The 21,311-nt window shown below is 36.2% G+C and overlaps 1 protein-coding gene across 3 annotated transcripts in view; it reads left to right on the top strand.

The window, feature by feature from the left end:
* SCN9A (sodium voltage-gated channel alpha subunit 9) overlaps positions 1 to 21,311 on the top strand; it is a 207,614-nt gene that overhangs the window by 134,788 nt on the left and 51,515 nt on the right. For all 3 annotated transcript variants that reach the window (XM_010365299.2, XM_010365298.2, XM_030917073.1), the window contains one exon: positions 17,848 to 17,968. In XM_010365299.2, the coding sequence (XP_010363601.2) occupies positions 17,848 to 17,968 (121 nt within the window). The remainder of the gene's footprint in view (positions 1 to 17,847; positions 17,969 to 21,311) is intronic.

The raw sequence follows: 21,311 nt of genomic DNA on the forward strand, positions 1-21,311 counted from the left end.
GTAGCTTGATGGGGATGGCATTGAATCTATAAATAACCTTGGGCAGTATGGCCATTTTCACGATATTGATTCTTCCTATCCATGAGCATGGTATGTTCTTCCATTTGTTTGTGTCCTCTTTGATTTCACTGAGCAGTGGTTTGTAGTTCTCCTTGAAGAGGTCCTTTACATCCCTTGTAAGTTGGATTCCTAGGTATTTTATTCTCTTTGAAGCAATTGTGAATGGAAGTTCATTCCTGTATTGGCTCTCTGCTTGTCTGTTACTGGTGTATAAGAATGCTTGTGATTGTTGCACATTAATTTTGTATCCTGAGACTTTGCTGAAGTTGCTTATCAGCTTAAGGAGATTTTGGGCTGAGACGATGGGGTTTTCTAAATATACAATCATGTCATCTGCAAACAGGGACAATTTGACTTCTTCTTTTCCTAACTGAATACACTTGATTTCTTTCTCTTGCCTGATAGCCCTAGCCAGAACTTCCAACACTATGTTGAATAGGAGTGGTGAGAGAGGGCATCCCTGTCTTGTACCAGTTTTCAAAGGGAATTTTTCCAGTTTTTGCCCATTCAGTATGATATTAGCTGTGGGTTTGTCATAAATAGCTCTTATTATTTTGAGGTACGTTCCATCAATACCGAATTTATTGAGCGTTTTTAGCATGAAGGGCTGTTGAATTTTGTCAAAAGCCTTTTCTGCATCTATTGAGATAATCATGTGGTTCTTGTCTTTGGTTCTGTTTATATGCTGGGTTATGTTTATTGATTTGCGAATGTTGAACCAGCCTTGCATCCCAGGGATGAAGCCCACTTGATCATGGTGGATAAGCTTTTTGATGTGCTCCTGAATCCGGTTTGCCAGTATTTTATTGAGGATTTTTGCATCGATGTTCATCAGGGATATTGGTCTAAAATTCTCTTTTTTTTGTTGTGTCTCTGCCAGGCTTTGGTATCAGGATGATGTTGGCCTCATAAAATGAGTTAGGGAGGATTCCCTCTTTTTCTATTGATTGGAATAGTTTCAGAAGGAATGGTACCAGCTCCTCCTTGTACCTCTGGTAGAATTCAGCTGTGAATCCATCTGGTCCTGGACGTTTTTTGGTGGGTAGGCTATTAATTGTTGCCTCAATTTCAGAGCCTGCTATTGGTCTATTCAGGGATTCAACTTCTTCCTGGTTTAGTCTTGGAAGAGTGTAAGTGTCCAGGAAATTATCCATTTCTTCTAGATTTTCTAGTTGATTTGCGTAGAGGTGTTTATAGTATTCTCTGATGGTAGTTTGTATTTCTGTGGGGTCGGTGGTGATATCCCCTTTATCATTTTTTATTGCATCTATTTGATTCCTCTCTCTTTTCTTCTTTATTAGTCTTGCTAGCGGTCTGTCAATTTTGTTGATCTTTTCAAAAAACCAACTCCTGGATTCATTGATTTTTTTGGAGGGTTTTTTGTGTCTCTATCTCCTTCAGTTCTGCTCTGATCTTAGTTATTTCTTGCCTTCTGCTAGCTTTTGAATGTGTTTGCTCTTGCCTCTCTAGTTCTTTTAATTGTAATGTTAGAGTGTCAATTTTAGATCTTTCCAGCTTTCTCTTGTGGGCATTTAGTGCTATAAATTTCCCTCTACACACTGCTTTAAATGTGTCCCAGAGATTCTGGTATGTTGTATCTTTGTTCTCATTGGTTTCAAAGAACATCTTTATTTCTGCCTTCATTTCATTATGTACCCAGTAGTCATTCAGGAGCAGGTTGTTCAGTTTCCATGTAGTTGAGCGGTTTTGAGTGAGTTTCTTAGTCCTGAGTTCTAGTTTGATTGCACTGTGGTCTGAGAGACAGTTTGTTATAATTTCTGTTCTTTTACATTTGCTGAGGAGTGCTTTACTTCCAATTATGTGGTCAATTTTGGAATAAGTGCGATGTGGTGCTGAGAAGAATGTATATTCTGTTGATTTGGGGTGGAGAGTTCTATAGATGTCTATTAGGTCCGCTTGGTGCAGAGATGAGTTCAATTCCTGGATATCCTTGTTAACTTTCTGTCTCATTGATCTGTCTAATGTTGACAGCGGAGTGTTGAAGTCTCCCATTATTATTGTATAGGAGTCTAAGTCTCTTTGTAAGTCTCTAAGGACTTGCTTTATGAATCTGGGTGCTCCTGTATTGGGTGCATATATATTTAGGATAGTTAGCTCTTCCTGTTGAATTGATCCCTTTACCATTATGTAATGGCCTTCTTTGTCCTTTTGATTTTTGATGGTTTAAAGTCTGTTTTATCAGAGACTAGGATTGCAACCCCTGCTTCTTTTTGTTCTCCATTTGCTTGGTAGATCTTCCTCCATCCCTTTATTTTGAGCCTATGTATGTCTCTGCATGTGAGATGGGTCTCCTGAATACAGCAGACTGATGTGTCTCGACTCTTTATCCAGTTTGCCAGTCTGTGTCTTTTAATTGGAGCATTTAGTCCATTTACATTTAAGGTTATTATTGTTATGTGTGAACTTGATCCTGCCATTATGATAGTAACTGGTTATTTTGCTCGTTAGTTGATGCAGTTTCTTCCTAGCCTCTATGGTCTTTACATTTTGGCATGTTTTTGCAATGGCTACTACCGGTTGTTCCTTTCCATGTTTAGGGCTTCCTTCAGGGTCTCTTGTAAGGCAGGCCTGGTGGTGACAAAATCTCTAAGCATTTGCTTATCTGTAAAGGATTTTATTTCTCCTTCACTGATGAAACTTAGTTTGGCTGGATATGAAATTCTGGGTTTAAAATTCTTTTCTTTAAGAACGTTGAATATTGGCCCCCACTCTCTTCTGGCTTGTAGAGTTTCTGCCGAGAGATCTGCTGTTAGTCTGTTGGGCTTCCCTTTGTGGGTAACCCGACCTTTCTCTCTGGCTGCCCTTAAGATTTTTTCCTTCATTTCAACTTTGGTGAATCTGGCAATTATGTGTCTTGGAGTTGCTCTTCTCAAGGAATATATTTGTGGTGTTCTCTATATTTCCTGAATTTGAATGTTGGCCTGCCCTACTAGGTTGGGGAAGTTCTCCTGGATGATATCCTGAAGAGTGTTTTCCAACTTGGTTCCATTTTCCCCTTCACTTTCAGGCACCCCAATCAGACGTAGATTTGGTCTTTTTACATAATCCCATACTTCTTGCAGGCTTTGTTCATTTCTTTTTCTTCTTTTTTCTTTTGGTTTCTCTTCTTGCTTCATTTCATTCATTTGATCCTCAATCGCTGATACTCTTTCTTCCAGTTGATCGAGTCGGTTACTGAAGCTTGTGCATTTGTCACGTATTTCTCGTGTCATGGTTTTCATCTCTGTCATTTCGTTTATGACCTTCTCTGCATTAATTAGTCTAGCTGTCAATTCTTCCACTCTTTTTTCAAGATTTTTAGTTTCTTTGCACTGGGTACGTAATTCCTCCTTTAGCTCTGAGAAGTTTGATAGACTGAAGCCTTCTTCTCTCATCTCGTCAAAGTCATTCTCTGACCAGCTTCGATCCGTTGCTGGCGATGGGCTGCGCTCCTTTGCAGGGGGAGATGCACTCTTATTTTTTGAATTTCCAGCTTTTCTGCCCTGCTTTTTCCCCATCTTTGTGGTTTTATCTGTCTCTGGTCTTTGATGATGGTGACGTACTGATGGGGATTTGGTATAGGTGTCCTTCCTGTTTGATAGTTTTCCTTCTGACAGTCAGGACCCTCAGCTATAGGTCTGTTGGAGATTGCTTGAGGTCCACTCCAGACCCTGTTTGCCTGGGTATCAGCAGCAGAGGTTGCAGAAGATAGAATATTGCTGAACAGCGAGTGTACCTGTCTGATTCTTACTTTGGAAGCTTCCTCTCAGGGGTGTACTCCACCCTGTGAGGTGTGGGGTGTCAGACTGCCCCTAGTGGGGGATGTCTCCCAGTTAGGCTACTCAGGGGTCAGTGACCCACTTGAGCAGGCAGTCTGTCCGTTCTCAGATCTCAACCTCCCTGTTGGGAGATCCACTGCTCTCTTCAATGCTGTCAGACAGAGTCCTTCGCGTCTGCTCAGGCCTCTGCTGTTTCCCCTGTTGTTTTTTAGCTGAGCCCTGCCCCCAGAGGTGGAGTCTATAGAGACAGGCAGGTTTCCTTGAGCTGCTGTGAGCTCCACCCAGTTCGAGCTTCCCAGCGGCTTTGTTTACCTACTTAAGCCTCAGCAATGGCGGGCGCCCCTCCCCCAGCCTCGCTGCTGCCTTGCGGTTAGATGGCAGCAGACTGCTGTGTTAACAATGAGGGAGGCTCCGTGGGCGTGGGACCCTCCCGGCCAGGTGAGGGATATATTCTTCTGGTGTGCCCGTTGCTTAAAGCGCAGTATTGGGGTGGGAGTTACCCGATTTTCCAGGTGTTGTGTGTCTCAGTTCCCCTGGCTAGGAAAAGGGATTCCCTTCCCCCTTGCACTTCTCAGGTGAGGCGATGCCTCGCCCTGCTTCAGCTCTCGCTGGTCAGGCTGCAGCAGCTGACCAGCACCGATTGTCCGGCACTCGCTAGTGAGATGTCCCCAGTACCTCAGTTGAAAATGCAGAAATCACCGGTCTTCTGTGTCGCTGGCGCTGGGAGTTGGAGACTGGAGCTGTTCCTATTCGGCCATCTTGCTCCGCCCCCCAGGATGTATTAGTTTCTTAGTGATGTAACAAATTAGCACAAACTCGGTGGCTTTCAACAATAGCAATTTATTCTTTTGACAGTTCTGGAGGCTGGAAGTCTGAAATCAAGGTCTGAGCAAGGCCATGATTTCTCTAAAGGCTCTAGTGACTATCCTCCCTTGCTGCTTTCTAACTTTGGAGGTTGTTGGCAATCCTTGCAGCTTGCAGCTGCATCATCCCAATCTCTGGCCCGGTACCCACATAGTTTTCTCCCTGTGTGTCTCTGTCTTTTCTTCTTATAAGGACCCCAGTTACATTGGATTTGGACCCACACTAATGCCCTCATCTTAATTGTGTCTGCAAAGACCGTATTTCCAAGTAAGATCACATTCAAACATGCCAGGGTTAGGACTTCAACATAACTTTTGGAGGATTACAATTCAACCCATAACAAAGAATTTTGACTTAGAAGACTGGATGGTTTTTTTGTTTTTTTGTTTTTTTTTTTTTTTGAGACAGAGTCTCGCTCAGTCGCCCAGGCTGGAGTGCAGTGGTGCGATCTCGGCTCACTGCAAGCTCCGCCTCCCGGGTTCAGGCCGTTCTCCTGCCTCAGCCTCCCAAGTAGCTGGGACTACAGGCGCCCACTACCACGCCCAGCTAATTTTTTGTATTTTTAGTAGAGACGGGGTTTCACTGTGTTAGCCAGGATGGTCTCAATCTCCTGACCTCGTGATCTGCCCGCCTCCGCCTCCCAAAGTGCTGGGATTACAGGGACTGGATGGTTATTGTTGCAATTAGGGATACACTGATGAAGGAGAAAATTGAGGAGATAGGGGATATTCAGAGTTTACTTTGGTGACATCATAAATTTGAGCTACTTGCAGTACAGGCAGTGAACCTGAACAGGAGGTATATGGAAACATAAATCTTAAGGAAAGAAGAAAAATCAAAAGTTGTAGATAGGTTGGAATTTTGTATGTTAACTTTTATTTATCACAGGATTGTGTAGGGAGTCAGTTCCCTGGGAAACCAATCCTGAGAGAGAAATCTGTTTGTCTAAGATTTACTGAGAGCTGTTTTCAGGAACGATACCTAACATCTGTAAAAAGTGAGGGATGCAAAATTATTGGGCAGAGAGGGAAGTTGAACTGTTACAATTGCAACAGAGATTTCGGCTGATTCTATTGGCATCCCTGATGCCGGGACGACCCTTTGGAGTAGTCCCAAAACAAAGCAAGAGGGTCAGGCCTTTCTTCTCCACACCATGACTTGGATGCAGGCTTTCCCTTTACCCTTCCAGGGGAGAGGGGCATAACCTTGGGGGAAGCACCTCCCTTCTACCATGATAATGCCCAAAGAGGGATTCGGATGTGAGCCTTCAGCAGCCAACACTTTTGGCAGCTGGGTGAATGAGCAGCTCACTGGAAAGCAGGATGTGCACAGTGCCTTACAGCATCTACCGCACGACAGAGCCATAGACAGAAGCTGAGAACAGTGGATCAAACACATTTGAGAGGTGGGTGCAAAAGAAGAAAGCACACACACACACACACTACACACACACACACACACTACACACATGGATAAAATGTATACAGTAGCCCCTTTACACACATTATATAATTTTCCTTTTTGTGACCTCCTTAGGAAGTAAATATAATTCATCTATATTTGCAGATGACTGAGATTCTAAAAGATTAAGAAAAGATTCATTTAGTCACAGATGTGTCTGGGGGTGTTTTTAAATTTAAGCCCCAAGCTTTAATCGTTATATTACATGCCATAGAAAGGCAGGAGAATGAGTAGGAATACAATTGTTTTCTGCTATACCTCTGCAATGGTGTAATTCAGGACAAAATTTTCTGTTGTAATGGTATTGTACATTTGATGATTCATTGGGATTCTGATATTGTGCTTCTAATCCACCTTAATGCTGACCAATTAGGTTATAGTTTACCTTGGTAATAATGTGTGATTTTTATATTTTAAGTGTTTAAATTTGTTTCTTCAAAACTATCTTACTCTCTTCTTTATTAAAAAGTAAAACTGATTTTACTTCTAGAATATATTTATTTCTCAAGACTACATAACCCTTTCCTTTCCATTTATTCAATATTAAATGCATATTTTATATATTATAGTATTTCATGTGTATCTGTATATTTATTTGCATATATATTAATGTGTCTCTATTTTTTCATGCAAATTATTGATAAATATGACAAACTCGTCTTGACCAAACTCAAGTTCTTGTGGCTTCTGCCTGATATATTCATTCTTTTCTGGTGAAAGCCTTGCTGAGGTAACTATTAGGTTCTTAGTGCTATAAGACTTATCCAGCTCTCCCTGGCTTGTTGATGAAATTGGCAAGTGACTCAGAAATATCACTAAAGTCCAGATCACTGCCTTTAAAGCATCTCCTTTGTCATGACATATTATGTTATTACACAAAAGTATTAAATCGATTTGGCATAATTTTTTGTACACATCGCTTTGCCCTCTTTGAAACTTTGTGTTCTCTCAGGACAATGTATTAAGTAGAATTGATTTATTATTATATTATCTTCCACATTAAAGCTATATTAAGGTCTAGGGAATACACTTACTGCCACACCAAGGTACACATGTTAAGATCTTAATTATTTGAATAAATCTATTTTACTTAAGGGTACATGGGTAATCCCTATTTTTTTTGTATTATGGTATTTTTGGCTATTTCGGAGTCAGGACTCTGTTTAACTGCATGCAACAGAGACTTAACTACATCAGCATAAGTGGATAGAGCATTCTATTTTCATATTTTAAAACATCCACAGATCAGCAGTCCACGTGGCCTCCATGTCCTAGGCTCCATCTCTTCTCCCTTCTGCCAGTCTTCATCTGTGTTTTTTCTTCTATCTTAATGCCTATAATTAGGGGTGACTGTTCCACCTACAGCTTTATATCCAATACTCAGGTAGGAAAGAGAAAGAAATAGACAGAAGCAGAAGTCATGACTATCCCACTTGCCTGAGGAAAAGCAAAACTTTCCCAGAGATCCTTATCCAACTTTGGCTTATGTCTTATTGGCAAGAACAGTGTGACATGACCACCCCTAACAACAAGGAAGCCTGGCTGAGGCAGGACTTTTATCCAGGCATATTGCTGTCCTGAATAAAATCTGGATTATCTTAGTAATATACATTGGAAGACATTAACAAGGTCAGAAATGCTTCTCCAATATTATTACTGCTACTAATTATTATTATTCCTTTATGAAAATGTCAAAAGAATTGAAGGATGGTAATTTTCTATTTTAAGAGATTTAGTTACTAGGCATAGTTTGGAATAATATGCATCAACTGTAATGTTATACTTTGAAACATATTGTATAAAATTACCAAGAAACAAAAGTTAATTTTTATTTACTGAATTAGTATATATGAAAATAAGAATATATTAAGTTAAATAATAAAAAACTAAATATCCAACCATTTTTAATACGCAAAAAGTAGAAATTTCACGTGGCTCAACATAGTATAAAGACATAAGTAAAATATAAACTTTATTCTACCTGTATAGTCTTATTTCTTAATTACATAAATATGTTGCTGAACACAGATACTTTATTTATTTTTTGTATTTATGCATAGTAGGGAACACATTAAAATTTTCTATGACTATCTGCCCAGAATTGTAATAGGCATAGAGTTTTTCTCTCCTAAATTACACTCATGAAATATTTTGGGCCCCCTATAAATATTGAGTCCCCCAAAAACCACACTAAAAAGTTCATGTACTTCAAAGGTAAAGGGTGATTGATCATTGGCAACAAAAGTTTACAGTCTAATAGCTTGCACCTTAGATAAATACACAAAAAATTATAACACAGAACAAAGCAAAGCACAATCCATAACAGGACACTAAACTAGTCCATTGAGGATGCATTGAGTAAGGGGCTATATCAGGCTGACTTCACATGAAAGGAGGTGGCACTTAAGCCAGACCTTACAGTATGGAGAGAATTTCACTGGGCAGATGTGGTACAGAAGGAAATCTCAGGCAGAGGAACAAGCATTCATGTTGTTCACCTGATTCACTCATTCATTCGTCTATCCACCCATTCACCTATTCAGTGTTCAGTTTACAAAGTCATTATCTTTGGAGAGACTAAAATATGCTTATTATTATGAAATGTAGTCATTTTATTGACTTGATAAAAAGTTGTTTCAATATTTGCAGTTCTCAAAGTTAAATATTTAATGTCCTTTTACTATGTGGTGGTTTTAATTACATTGTTATCAAGACTTTCTCTCGTTAGATTTTTTAATCAAAGTTTTTTCCTTAATTTAGATTTATGTTCTGCTTATTACTACATTTTAGAAAATGTAATAATCTTTTTAAAATGCATTTGACTTTGAAAGATTTAGGGATTAGTGACAGTTATGCTGTTGGGTAAAACTGGCATTTGATTGTATTTTTTATGCATAGATTTTTTAAAAAGCACTCTTCTGTAGAATTGCACTTAGACCATTTCTTTTTTTCAGGTTGTTTCCAAAGAATTTGAAAAATATTTCCATCTTCATTTGTTTACGTGCCTAAAAACAATGAAATATTTGTCTGACATATTCAAATCAATGTGTCTTGTTCTTTATATTTGGATAAATTTGGAAACTGCACTTTTTTGCAATGCTGTTTAAAATGTCAAAATTAATTAATTAAAAATAAAAGTCAATCAAGACATGCTAATTTTAGAATATGCTTTTTAAAGCTGCATACTCTTACTCCCACTTCACCCCCTATACTGAGAATCACTTATATTTAAATGTTGCTTGCATTTAAGGAAAAATAGAATGCAAAACATTGCATTAGCACATTATAGTAAATTCAATTCCTAAATAATAGAATTATGTAACTGTTTAATTGATTGTTTTAAAGTCTCTGTTGAATGACATTTAATCTTAGTATTGTGATTCCAATATATTGCTTAACGTTGAGTATATAGCATGTACTTTCAAATATGTAACTAATTTCTACTTATAGGTATATGACTTTAAACATTTTAAAACACAGTTGACTAAACTCTTTCATCATGCTGCATTTCTAAAATTCAGTACCTAACCTTCTTACTTCTCACAGGGGTAAAATCAAACTGGATCAATCAAGGATGCAGCTCTGTGCTTTTAACCAGGCAGAGACATATGCCACCACTTTTACACAGGTTACCTAAAAAAATCATACATACGATATTTTTTCAATGTCTTGCATGCTGTTCAGCTACAAAATCTTTCTGCCTGACCCATTGCAAGAAAGTAGAAACATACACAGTTTCTCTATAGATAAAGCGACATCACAGCACGTCACCAGGACAATTCTATTATTTTTTTTGTGATTCTCTTGATGACTTCTTTGATGTAACCGTCATGTGCTTAAGTGATTTCAAGTGCATGATCTGTAGATTTTTATTGAATTGATTATAAAAGTAAAATGCAGAATGTAACAGTAGCCATTTAAGCAACATTTAATTTGAAAACCTCTATCAACTTCCCTTCCTGATTAAATCTACATAAAAATATAGAGATGTATATCACATTAAATTGTCATATTTAAATTAAGTAGATCAAAACTCTAAAAATCCCTGGCATAAATATGAAATCTCAGAGCAGGAAAGGATCATTGTAGTTCTAGCTGTATATTTATGGATAAGTAAATTGAGACTCATGCTTTCTTAGTACACATCTAGAAAGTTGGGGTCAGAGCCAAAGCACCCTGCTTCTAGTATAAACTTTGAATACATTTTGAAATGGTTTTAAGCACTGTTAGTTATGGGACTGTATTTTTTTAAATCAACTCAGTAATTAATTTGATTTTATTTCCTCCTATATAAAATGCATCAGTTAAAAGTTGATAGGCCTTGCCTATGAATGAATAAGTGATAAGTGTTCAAAATGTTTAATTTTATTCCAGAAGTAATATTACTCATTGATGAGAATAAGTTTCTGATTATATATCTAATCAGAGCGGCCTCTAGAAACTAAGAGGTTTAGATAGAGCACATTATGAAGTGAACACTAAACCTATCTATCAATAACACATAGAAGACTTTTACTGAAATTAGATACAGATTAATATGTATTGCCTTATTGAATATTTCTAAAATGCATTAAAAATACATACTAAGGTATATTTTAATTTTAGCATAACTTGTTGAATGAACTTTAATAGTACTAGGATGGGGGAAGGAATCTCTGTCAATAAGAATTTTGACTATTTTTTATGATCTAGTTCATATTTTGAATTTCTCTGTCATTGTTGAGATGTTTGTATTATTGTTATCTATTGTGCAACGATGAAAGCAAAACTTTATCCTGAAATTGACACACCCTAGGGTATGTCATTGCAGTTTCAAACGAAAAATTAGTTATTTTTGTGTTCCAGTTTATTCAAAGATAATCTTAAAGGTGGCCTAAGTGAAAGATATATTTTTCTATTTCAAATTTGGTGGGGATTTAGAGACAATATTCTCATAGAAAACTATTTTATTCCAGAATATGGTGAATTTTCTTCAACAAGAGCCTAAATAAGGATGCATATACATCCAATATTATCTATATAAGTATAGATAAAACATACAATTTTTGAGAAAACTATTTCTAGAAATATATATACATGCATAGATGTATAAACATATGCATATATATGTTTTGAATTCATAAATTATTATTACTTTTTTACCAACTATTAGAAAAGATGAGGCACATGTTGATAAATGGTCATCCTCTTAATCAAGAAAAAACTGGGCCGGGCGCGGTGGCTCAAGCCTGTAATCCCAGCACTTTGGGAGGCCGAGACGGGCGGATCACAAGGTCAGGAGATCGAGACCATCCTGGCTAACATGGTGAAACCCCGTCTCTACTAAAAATACAAAAAACTAGCCGGGCGACCTGGCGGGCGCCTGTAGTCCCAGCTACTCGGGAGGCTGAGGCAGGAGAATGGCGGGAACCCGGAAGGCGGAGCTTGCAGTGAGCTGAGATCCGGCCACTGCACTCCAGCCTGGGCGGCAGAGCGAGACTCCGTCTCAAAAAAAAAAAAGAAAAAACTGAATATTCAGTTAAGAATGACTTGAAATATGGCACTTTAGCAAAAGTTGCTTACATAAGGGATAGAGTTACTTTATTCATGTAAAATTTCTATTTACATTATATTTTCAATATTAGAAATCCACATGTTTAAAAAACTAGTAATTATTCAGCTCATTAAAATTCACTTTTCCTTGCCCTCCTTCATTGTGGGTAGCATTAGTGGTTAACAGAAATGATTCAGATATCTAGGTAGCTTAGTTTGTGTTTGTCATTCTTGCTTGTTTTAAAATTATAGGTAATATTTACAAAGCTTGAGTCTGAGTATCTACACTTTGCCTTTGTGTTTGCTAAGGTTCCAATCCTTCTTTACCTACATGTTGCATTTTTTAAAGCTGGCATGAATAGTAAAATTGTCTAAATATTTGCTTCTAAAGATTTTAAGATACTCTGACTTGACCCACTATGTTCCAGCTGCTTTCTCTGCAAACAGTATAGCAGTTCTGTCATGCCCGTCCGTGTGAAGAGACCACCAAATAGGCTTTGTGTGAGCAACATGGCTGTTTATTTCACCTGGGTGCAGGCGGGCTGAGTCCGAAAAGAGTCAGTGAAGGTGCATAAGGGTGGGGCCATTTTACAGGATTTGGGTAGGTAAAGGAAAATTACGTCAAAGCGGGGTTGTTCTCTGGCGGGCAGGAGTAGGGGTCACAAGGTGCTCAGTGGCGGAGCTTTTTGAGCCAGGATGAGCCAGGAAAAGGAATTTCACAAGATAATGTCATTGCTTAAGACAAGGACCAGCCATTTGCACTTCTTTTGTGGTGGAATGTCATCAGTTAAGGCGGGGCAGGACATTTTCACTTCTTTTGGGATTCTTCAGTTACTTCAGGCCATCTGGGCCTATATGTGCAAGTCACAGGGGGTGCGATGGCTTGGCTTGGGCTCAGAGGCCTGACAAGTTCTGTGACAGAGCACAGAGACAACCCTTGAATATCAATGGCCACTTTACACTCCTAGCTCTTACTAGTAAATGCTTCTGTTCTTTTCATTAGAAAAATACTTCAAGATGATACTATAGGACCTGGCTGAGAAATCTGTAGCCAGTCCAGCCTTCTTATATGGCCAAGTGTTGTTGCTTTTGTATGATTTTTAAAATATTCATATCTTATCATTTAGTCATGTAAGTTTTCATTTTATTGGATAGAAAGTGCCCTAGGTAGAAGATTCTGAGAAAAAGAAGAGCTCTCCACGAAATCATTGGTTTTGTTTTGAATTTCTCTGGTGGTGGCTGAGATTTGACCTCATTATTTCACCAACAGAATACTATATAGCATGTTGACCTTGTGATGGAACTGTGTGTTTCATGCTGAATGAGTAGCTGTTCCTCCCAGAGCCTACACAATATTTCTCTGCTAGCAATAGACAAAGACAAATAGAAAAGGAAAAAAAATTTATTTTATTGCCTTTTTTTAAAAAAAAGAGCTAAAGTTTTAGTTGTCCATAATTAGAATGTGAGCCCAGAATTTATTGCAAGTAGTTAATAAACTGACAGTTTTCTGCTAAATTAGTGGAAGTAACGTTAAAACTTAGATCTAACAGAAGAAAATACAGTTGAGTTTTCCACTGATCAACAGTATCTGGAGTATTTTTAAATTATTTCCATTTTTTTCTTGAAATTCCTGAGCTTCAGTAATTTTTTAACTTGAGGCATTACCTTTTAAAAAGAATCTTGAGAAATTTCTTATCAAAAACAATATTGCAGAGGCCTCGAGGGGCCCAGAAATCTAAATCATGTTAAGAAATATCATTACACTCAAGATGAAAAGCACAAATAGCAATGTCAATAATATTAATGACCTCCAATTTTAAAAACCCTGTCAGAGGATAATGTTCACACTTCTCCAGAAGGAAAAAAATAAAGGCCCTGAACAATTGCAAGAGAGAAGAAAGGTTATTTTGGTTCTACACCAGAAGAGAGTATTTAAACAGCTAGTTATCCTGTAACATAATGAGAAATTGGAAAATATCGGACTCTTATGCCACATAGTAACTATGTGTGGAATTCTTCTCAAAGGGTCCTTTGATCCTTTAATTGAACTTTACTATTTTACTCCTTAATGATTCAAGAACACAATTATAGATATTGACAGTAAAACTATGCAGTTAAATTAAAAGATGGGTAACAGTAACTTGAAACTAATTTTAAAACATCTTTCTTATTAACAGATAATGGCGCTTAGTTTACCATGAATGTCTGCCATAATTTTTCTTCTCTTTTTATACCCTTCTCCTTTTGATTTGCTTCTCTCAACTTTCTTACTGTCTTTTGTGAGTATTTTAAGGCTCAGGTGAAATAACCATTCTAGGCTCTGCTCCTTAAAGAATATCTTTTTTTGTTGTGTGAAGCAAACAGTTTATAGTATGTACTTTAAATGTAACACTTTTGGGTTCTTTTCAGCATCCATCATTCTCTTTGAGTAAGGTTTTTGTTGAGTTCTGTGTTTTGTGCAGTATATGTCTGATAGCTTCTTCTTTTGAGCGTTAGATTATCAAGTCATTAGACATTCCTACTTCACACCTCTTGGAACGATAAGTAACTAAATAGCATTAACCACCATCCATGATAGCATGAAATAGGCTTACATTGTTAATGTTTATCTTAGGAAATGCCAGTGATAAATTTATAAGTGAACAACTTAGGACATGTTCTAATATGATACATATATTTAACATAATTTCTACTCAAGCAGTATAGTAGAAAACACATCTTCAAGGCAATCAAAGGGAAAACCATGAAGAATAATAAAGCTTTTAATTTGAACATATTTTCAGTAATTGAAAGGAGCATCTTAAATAGCTACATAAGTTTACAATCAAGATAAGGATTGTTTCGCAGCTATAGTGTTGTATGGATGCACACTGAAAAATATGGAAAGATATGCCAATTTCTCTCTCTCTCTCTCTCTTTCTCTCTCTCTCCTCTCTCTCTCTTTCTCTCTCTCCTGATTACTTCAAGGGGGTTGAATCAAGGAGATAGTGGAGGGAACTTTAATTTTGCACTGTAAATATTTTACATTTAAAATGTTTGAGTCAACTATATCACTTTCATATTTTTAAAAAGACACTTTTAGAAGGCACTTACAGTCAATATCATATTATTAAAAAAAAAGGCAGGAATGCTAATTATGGTATACTTCTGATTCCTAATACTAATGAGTCCACCTTCTTGATCCTATGCTTACATTTATATTTATTTTATTTATAAGTAGACTGCCAATGATAAAAAATTGATATTTCCCTTTTATTAGAAATCAAATCCATGTGAAAATTACAGAAGGTCCTATTTATAATAGCAAAAGAAAATTTTTTCATACTAAAGCATTTATTTCACTTCTCTAATATAGTATAGTCATTCTTTCATTTCCAAAATTACTTGGAAAACTAAACAGATGATTGAGTTTAAAGAAATGAAAGTAATATAGAAAATAATCATATAAAATAATACAAATAATTGATATGATCTTCCTTATATAGTACTTAAATATGGTGATGCCTACTGTGAGAATTCAATATATTTCACCGCAGGGAAAAAAACTTTATTATATATATCAGCCTTTCTATATAAAGGTATTCTCTTAGAACTTTGCTAAAGAAGCTTATACTGTAGCAAGTGTAGATTTCAAAGGTCGAATTGGTTAGAACTGTCTATATTGCTAAAGCATGCATATAAATATTTAATTTTATATACAGTATTGAAATAGTTACTGTTTGAATACTTAATGCGTTCCCAAGAAAACCCTGAATGTCTAAGAATCTATTAGCCATAATAATTTGGCTATAAATACAAATTAATTAATAATAGTTAATATTAAATATTTTGATAATTTCTGACCCATTAAACAATAATATTGAATAACTTTAATTTATGACATAAAATTCTGTGCCAAGCTGAATTCAATTGACCATAAAAAACATAAAACCTTCATGTGAAAATAAAAGTTTCAATGGCAAGATACACTACATGAAATCACCGGAATTTTTACTTGCTCATAATCTAATTTGGCATAAATCTTTGTTAATGCTCTCTTAAACAGTGAGAGAACCAATTACTGATGTTGAAGATGCTTTCATGAATTTAGCCTAAGTCAGAATTCTGCAAATAAGAATCATTTTATTTAAAAGTTGTTGCCAGCTCAGAGAAAACCATTATAACTATTTCCTATTGTTAATATTGTGTCTAATAGCAGGGGGGTGCTTTGTATTCTTTCTATCAGCAATTCTTCCCACTGCCTTACCTCAAAACCCAGGCCAATAATTCTTTTTTCAGAATTGAAGGACTTGGTCTTAACTTCACAGAATAATAGGGCCCTGTCTTTCAGTTCCCTGGTGATAGTTCACGTGCAGCCGAGAGGTCAAAAATTGAAGCCATTCAAACTGTAGTCTTCTAAATATGGTACTTTGGATTTTGTGGCAATTGGCACAAAATACATATTAGTAATTATAAGTTTATCCAACGTCATTTCCTGGATTAATCTATATTTTAAAACTTGTCATATATACTTTAAAACTCATTCTATAGTTTCTATTTTAAAACCTATTCTATAGTTTTATAGAATATTCAGTTATAATTAATTTCTATTTTCTTATTTTTCATTAAACTAATTTAGTTGAATTCGATCTGTTTAAAGAACCTGTTTTTGAGTGAAATTGCATACTGACACTTTCATAACTGATACTGTTATTGAACTCCTGGACCTGGTAGGAATAATGCCTCTAGGCCAACGTAGACTAGACGAGTTCACTTAACAGGTTGTTCATAATTCTTTATTCCAGTTATAAGAAAGACTTGGTCTGCTTACATCATTCCTTATGTACAATACTTTATCAATGCCATTTTTATGATGTTGTATACTAGGTGATAATAATAGCATTGAGAATTTAATGTGGTACCCATCGAGAATACTTCTAGCTTCCAAGTCAATCTCTAAACATCAAACCTTTGGATTGGGCCTATGATATTAATACAAATTCATAAATCAAGAATCAATTTATCTGAAATAAGTACTTTATTATTTTTAGCACTTGCACTTGCTTGAACTACTCTAAAAAAGATAAAGTTGTAACTTAATAAGAGAATCGTGTTGTAGTAACTAGTAGCTTTCAATATTCACATGTCATTTAGCAAATGAGAATGAAAAATTAATTCTTCCATTGATATGCTGCTTTACTCCTTTATAAAATAATATTTGGGAAATTTGACAGAGTTTTGCTACAATTGCTATATGTATTTTTTGTAAAGATTTATTCGTGTGTGTGTATGTGTAAACATCATGGTTACTCATAAAGCTCTGGGTGGGAAAAACCTATTTGTGTTATGATCAGTTATATGATCATAATGACAATGAATTCATTACTCCATGTGTAAGTCTGCCATGTTTAATTTTCTTCAGTCTTTGTTTCAGAGTTTGCATGTGGTGCTTACTTTAGTAGCCACTTTCTTGACATTATAAATAATACTATTTAATCTTTTCTACTATGTACTAAAATGTTATATACAAAATGGGTGGTGTTGGTGTGGTCATTGGCATTTTGATTTCAAAACTGTATTTGATTTTGTGGTCTTGATCAAATAACTTCTATCTATATCATCCTGCTACATGTATTTAAATCCAAGAGATAATAAAAAATACATTTGGACTTTATCTTGAACTCATCTTTTTAAAAAATTTTAACTATTAAGTTTTTTGCCAGCTATTTGATCTGAGCTTTCAGTTATCAGGCATTGGTGATTTCACACTTGTATTATATTGCAAATAGGGTATAGGTTGTCCTCAAATAATGATTGTCAGTGTCCATAAATTTATGTTAAAAATTAAAAAAAATAAGATGTGGCCAATACTTTCCAAAAGTGATAGTTAACATCAATATATTACCTTATCTAATTTTGGCCACATAATTGTTACTATAATAAACATAATAAAGTTTATTATTTTACAGGATGGTATAGATAGAAAGATCAAGTATAGATACATTTAAGGTTACTTGACCTCAATATGTGTTTATACATTTTTATGGCCATCATACTATTAATCTTTTTTTCATAATACTTTGCATGAGTCTGATTATTACATAAGGCTTAAATACCAGATTTGAATAAACTCTAAATGAACTACCTGGTGGGGTGGCGAATTCCTTTCTAGAGATTAAACCAATCAAGCTCCTCAGAGTGCAGCACAGTCGATAACCCTTTGCCTGGAGAAGGAGAAGAAGCAGAGGCTGAACCTATGAATTCCGATGAGCCAGAAGCCTGTTTCACAGATGGTAAGACAAAAATTGAGACCTTGGTTAGCATTCCTTTATTAGTGTTTTGGAGTTTGTTTTAATGCATAATACTTAACCAGAGTTTCTTGGTAAGTCAGAAGACTCCATTCCATGCTGATTCAGCTATAGCTGTATGATGATTAAGGGCAAGTCACTAGAGCTCTCTAAACTTCAGTTTCCACATCTGTGGCACTTGACTAACAATATTTTCCTATCACTGTATGTTAGACTGTAAGCACGCTACTGCTTCTTATTTTAGAGCCTTAATTCATATTCCCAGATCAATGGAACCACTAGAATACAAGTTAATGAAAGAGTTTGTACTTTTGTCCATTTAATAAAAACTGGAATCTACTCACTAACTCTCAGAAAACTGTTTGATACTGTTGACCATAGTCTCTCTCAAAATTCTTCCTTTCCTTAGTTTCAGAGGCCATAGTCTACGTTTGGTCTTTTATTTGTCTTAGAATTCTGAGTTCCTCTCTCTATTTCTTTAATGAGTATTTTTTTTCTGCACATCCTGTAAATAATGATTTCTCCCCACATGTTCAAACTTCAGTTATCTTTTCTTATTCTGGAGCTCCGAGGTGTTTCATGCATGCCTGTGGCTTGAAAAGCCATTTCTGTGCTATTGACTCTTAACATCAGTGTCTTTGCCCCTGACCTCACTCTTGAGTCCCAGATCTGCTTACAATTCCCCATTGGTCATCACCATCTGCTGTTTTTAAAACATTCCAAGTTTAATAAGTTTTTTTTTGAAAAGGGCAAAAACAAAACTTTAGCATGTTTTACAGCTTCCTCCAGTCTTTATTAGTAACTTCATGATCTATCTTACCCTCAAGCTAAAGACTTTGAGAGAGCCTTAAAGTTTTCCTTGCTAGTCACAAGTTCATCAGGAAATCTGGAGATAGGGCTCAAGTCCTCGAGAGGATTTTCATGCACACTAAAATGTGTGAATCCTTGGCCTTTAGGGTAAAGTCTGAAGTCCTTAACTTGACATGTAAAGTTCTTTACATTTGGCCTTAGTCTCTTATTTTTTAACAGTACTTCCTTCTACTGCTGTATGCTTTCTGATGTGCTGAATTTCTTACTACTTCTGGAATTTGGCAGGGATAATGCAGTATTGTCTGAACAAGTATTGTGTCATCTAGGTAAAAATACAAGCCCAGCATAGGGCTGTAATGTAATACAATAATACAAAGTTCAAACTTTGGAGCCTGATAAACATACATTCTAATTTGCCTGCTTATTATCTGCCTGTGAGAACTAGTGCACAATTTAAAATCTTGTTCTTCAGATATCTCATCTGTAAAATGGGGATATCAGCATCCACATCACAGCGATGCTAAGAGGATCAAATAAGATAATGATTATAAACTTACTAGCACAGTGTCTATCTTCCTTCTTCTACTTTTCTTGTTCTTCAAGGATTCTGTTAACAATCTTATAAAGAAGCTATGATAGCACAGATGCTAATGACTTATTTAGTCATGGGCTTACCCTCAGCATTAGTATTTTTTGAAAAATCATCGACTTGCTTTCAGTCTCCAAGATTTTCTCAACTAGTCTCTTATAACACTCACACATGAAGCAAAATGATTGGAAAATAAAGATATCAGCAAACTACAATGAGTGTATGGTTTTTCTTTAAATGCACACCAAATATCATATTATGTAAGGAGCAAAGGTGTATGACATCCAGTCAATATAAATTTTGTGCTTGCTGAAATTAGTGCTATAAGGAAATGCAGTTTCCTTTAAAAGTGTCCATGTTACAGGGATTTAAGAATTTCATCAACATGTATGGCCTGTTCCTCAAGAAATTTATTAGCAGTATATAGACTTAAATTTGTACTGATGGTACCAAGATTTTCCCTATTCATTTTATGAATGATCATCACTTAAAATTCTAGGATAACTAGAAAGAAGTTGGGTTTATCAATCAACTTAAAGTTTCAAACCAAAAAACAACTTCAAAAAACTTAAAGTCTTACAGAAAGTATTAATACTATGCTATTTCAGATGTAGGTGCTGTTATACTAAGATATAACATAAAGTTTTTTAAATCCTATAAACAACAATGAAAATACTTTTGTGATTACTTTGAGAGTATTCATTGCTTCCGAATTGAGGCCAGTATAGAAGAAATATTATGGAAACACATTTTCCGATGAACCTGGGCTTGGACCATTAAAATTTACTGAGGGAGCACTTATCTCTGAGTCACATCCCTTTTATGTGCTCCAGTAGAGACTTCATACAGTCTCTGGATCTGTAGCCTAATAAATTCAACGAAGCAGCCAATTTGTTTAGCCTTTCAACCATGTATTCACATAATCATTCTTTATTCCAGTAAACAAATAATTATTAAATACCTGTGTGCCAGGTCCAGTTCCAGGCACTGGAGGGAGACAGAGCTGTGAACAAAACAATACCCCTTGCTGAACAAACATATCAAGATGTAGCAGGTCAGATAAGTGAAAAGTGCTATGGAGAAGGTATATGGAAAAGAGGAATACCAAGAGTGAGGGGGAAGAACTTATTAGCACATAAATATGCTATGAATGAATGATTGGTCAGAGAAAGCCTACCTATAAAGGTGATGTTTCTTCTGTGACATAAAGAAAATTGAAGGGGGGCATGCAAATATATGGAGGAAAAGTATTTTAGGCAGAGTAATGAAGTCACATGCCCCAAGGTGAGGATATGCAAAACATTTGGGAAAAACCAAGGGGCCAATATAGATGGAGAATAATGAGAAATGAGAAGAGTATTAAAAGTTAAGGTCAGAGGCTAGGTGAAGTGGCTCACACCTATAATTCCAGTACTTTGGGAGGCCGAGGTGGGCGATCACTTGAGGCCAGGAGTTCAAGACCAGCCTGGCCAACACAGCGAAACTCCATTTTTACTGAAAATGAAAAAAAAATTAGTTGATCATGGTGGTACATGCCTATAATCCCTGCTACTTGGAAGGCTGAGGCACGAGAATCACTTAAATCCAGGAGGCAGAGGTTGCAGTGAGCCAACATTGTGCCACTGCACTCCAGCCTGGATGACAGAGGAAGACTCTATCTCCAACAAACAAACAAACAAAACAAATGACATTATTTTTAAAAAGTATAGATCAAAGATGTAGTAGAGGCCAGATTATAAGACATTTCAAGAACATTATAAGGATGTGATTTTAAAATCTCACAGTGTGCAATCTTAAGAGTGGAAGGGCGAATAGCAATGGCAGAAGCTGGGAGATTTCTTGGAGTTTCTGCATAAATCCAGGTGAGAGGTGATGGGAGCTTAGACTAGTATGGTAGAGTTTTGTATAGTGAGGGTGGGACATTCTGAG

This window comes from Rhinopithecus roxellana, chromosome 14, assembly GCF_007565055.1.
Source record: "Rhinopithecus roxellana isolate Shanxi Qingling chromosome 14, ASM756505v1, whole genome shotgun sequence".
Taxonomy (NCBI): domain Eukaryota; kingdom Metazoa; phylum Chordata; class Mammalia; order Primates; family Cercopithecidae; genus Rhinopithecus; species Rhinopithecus roxellana.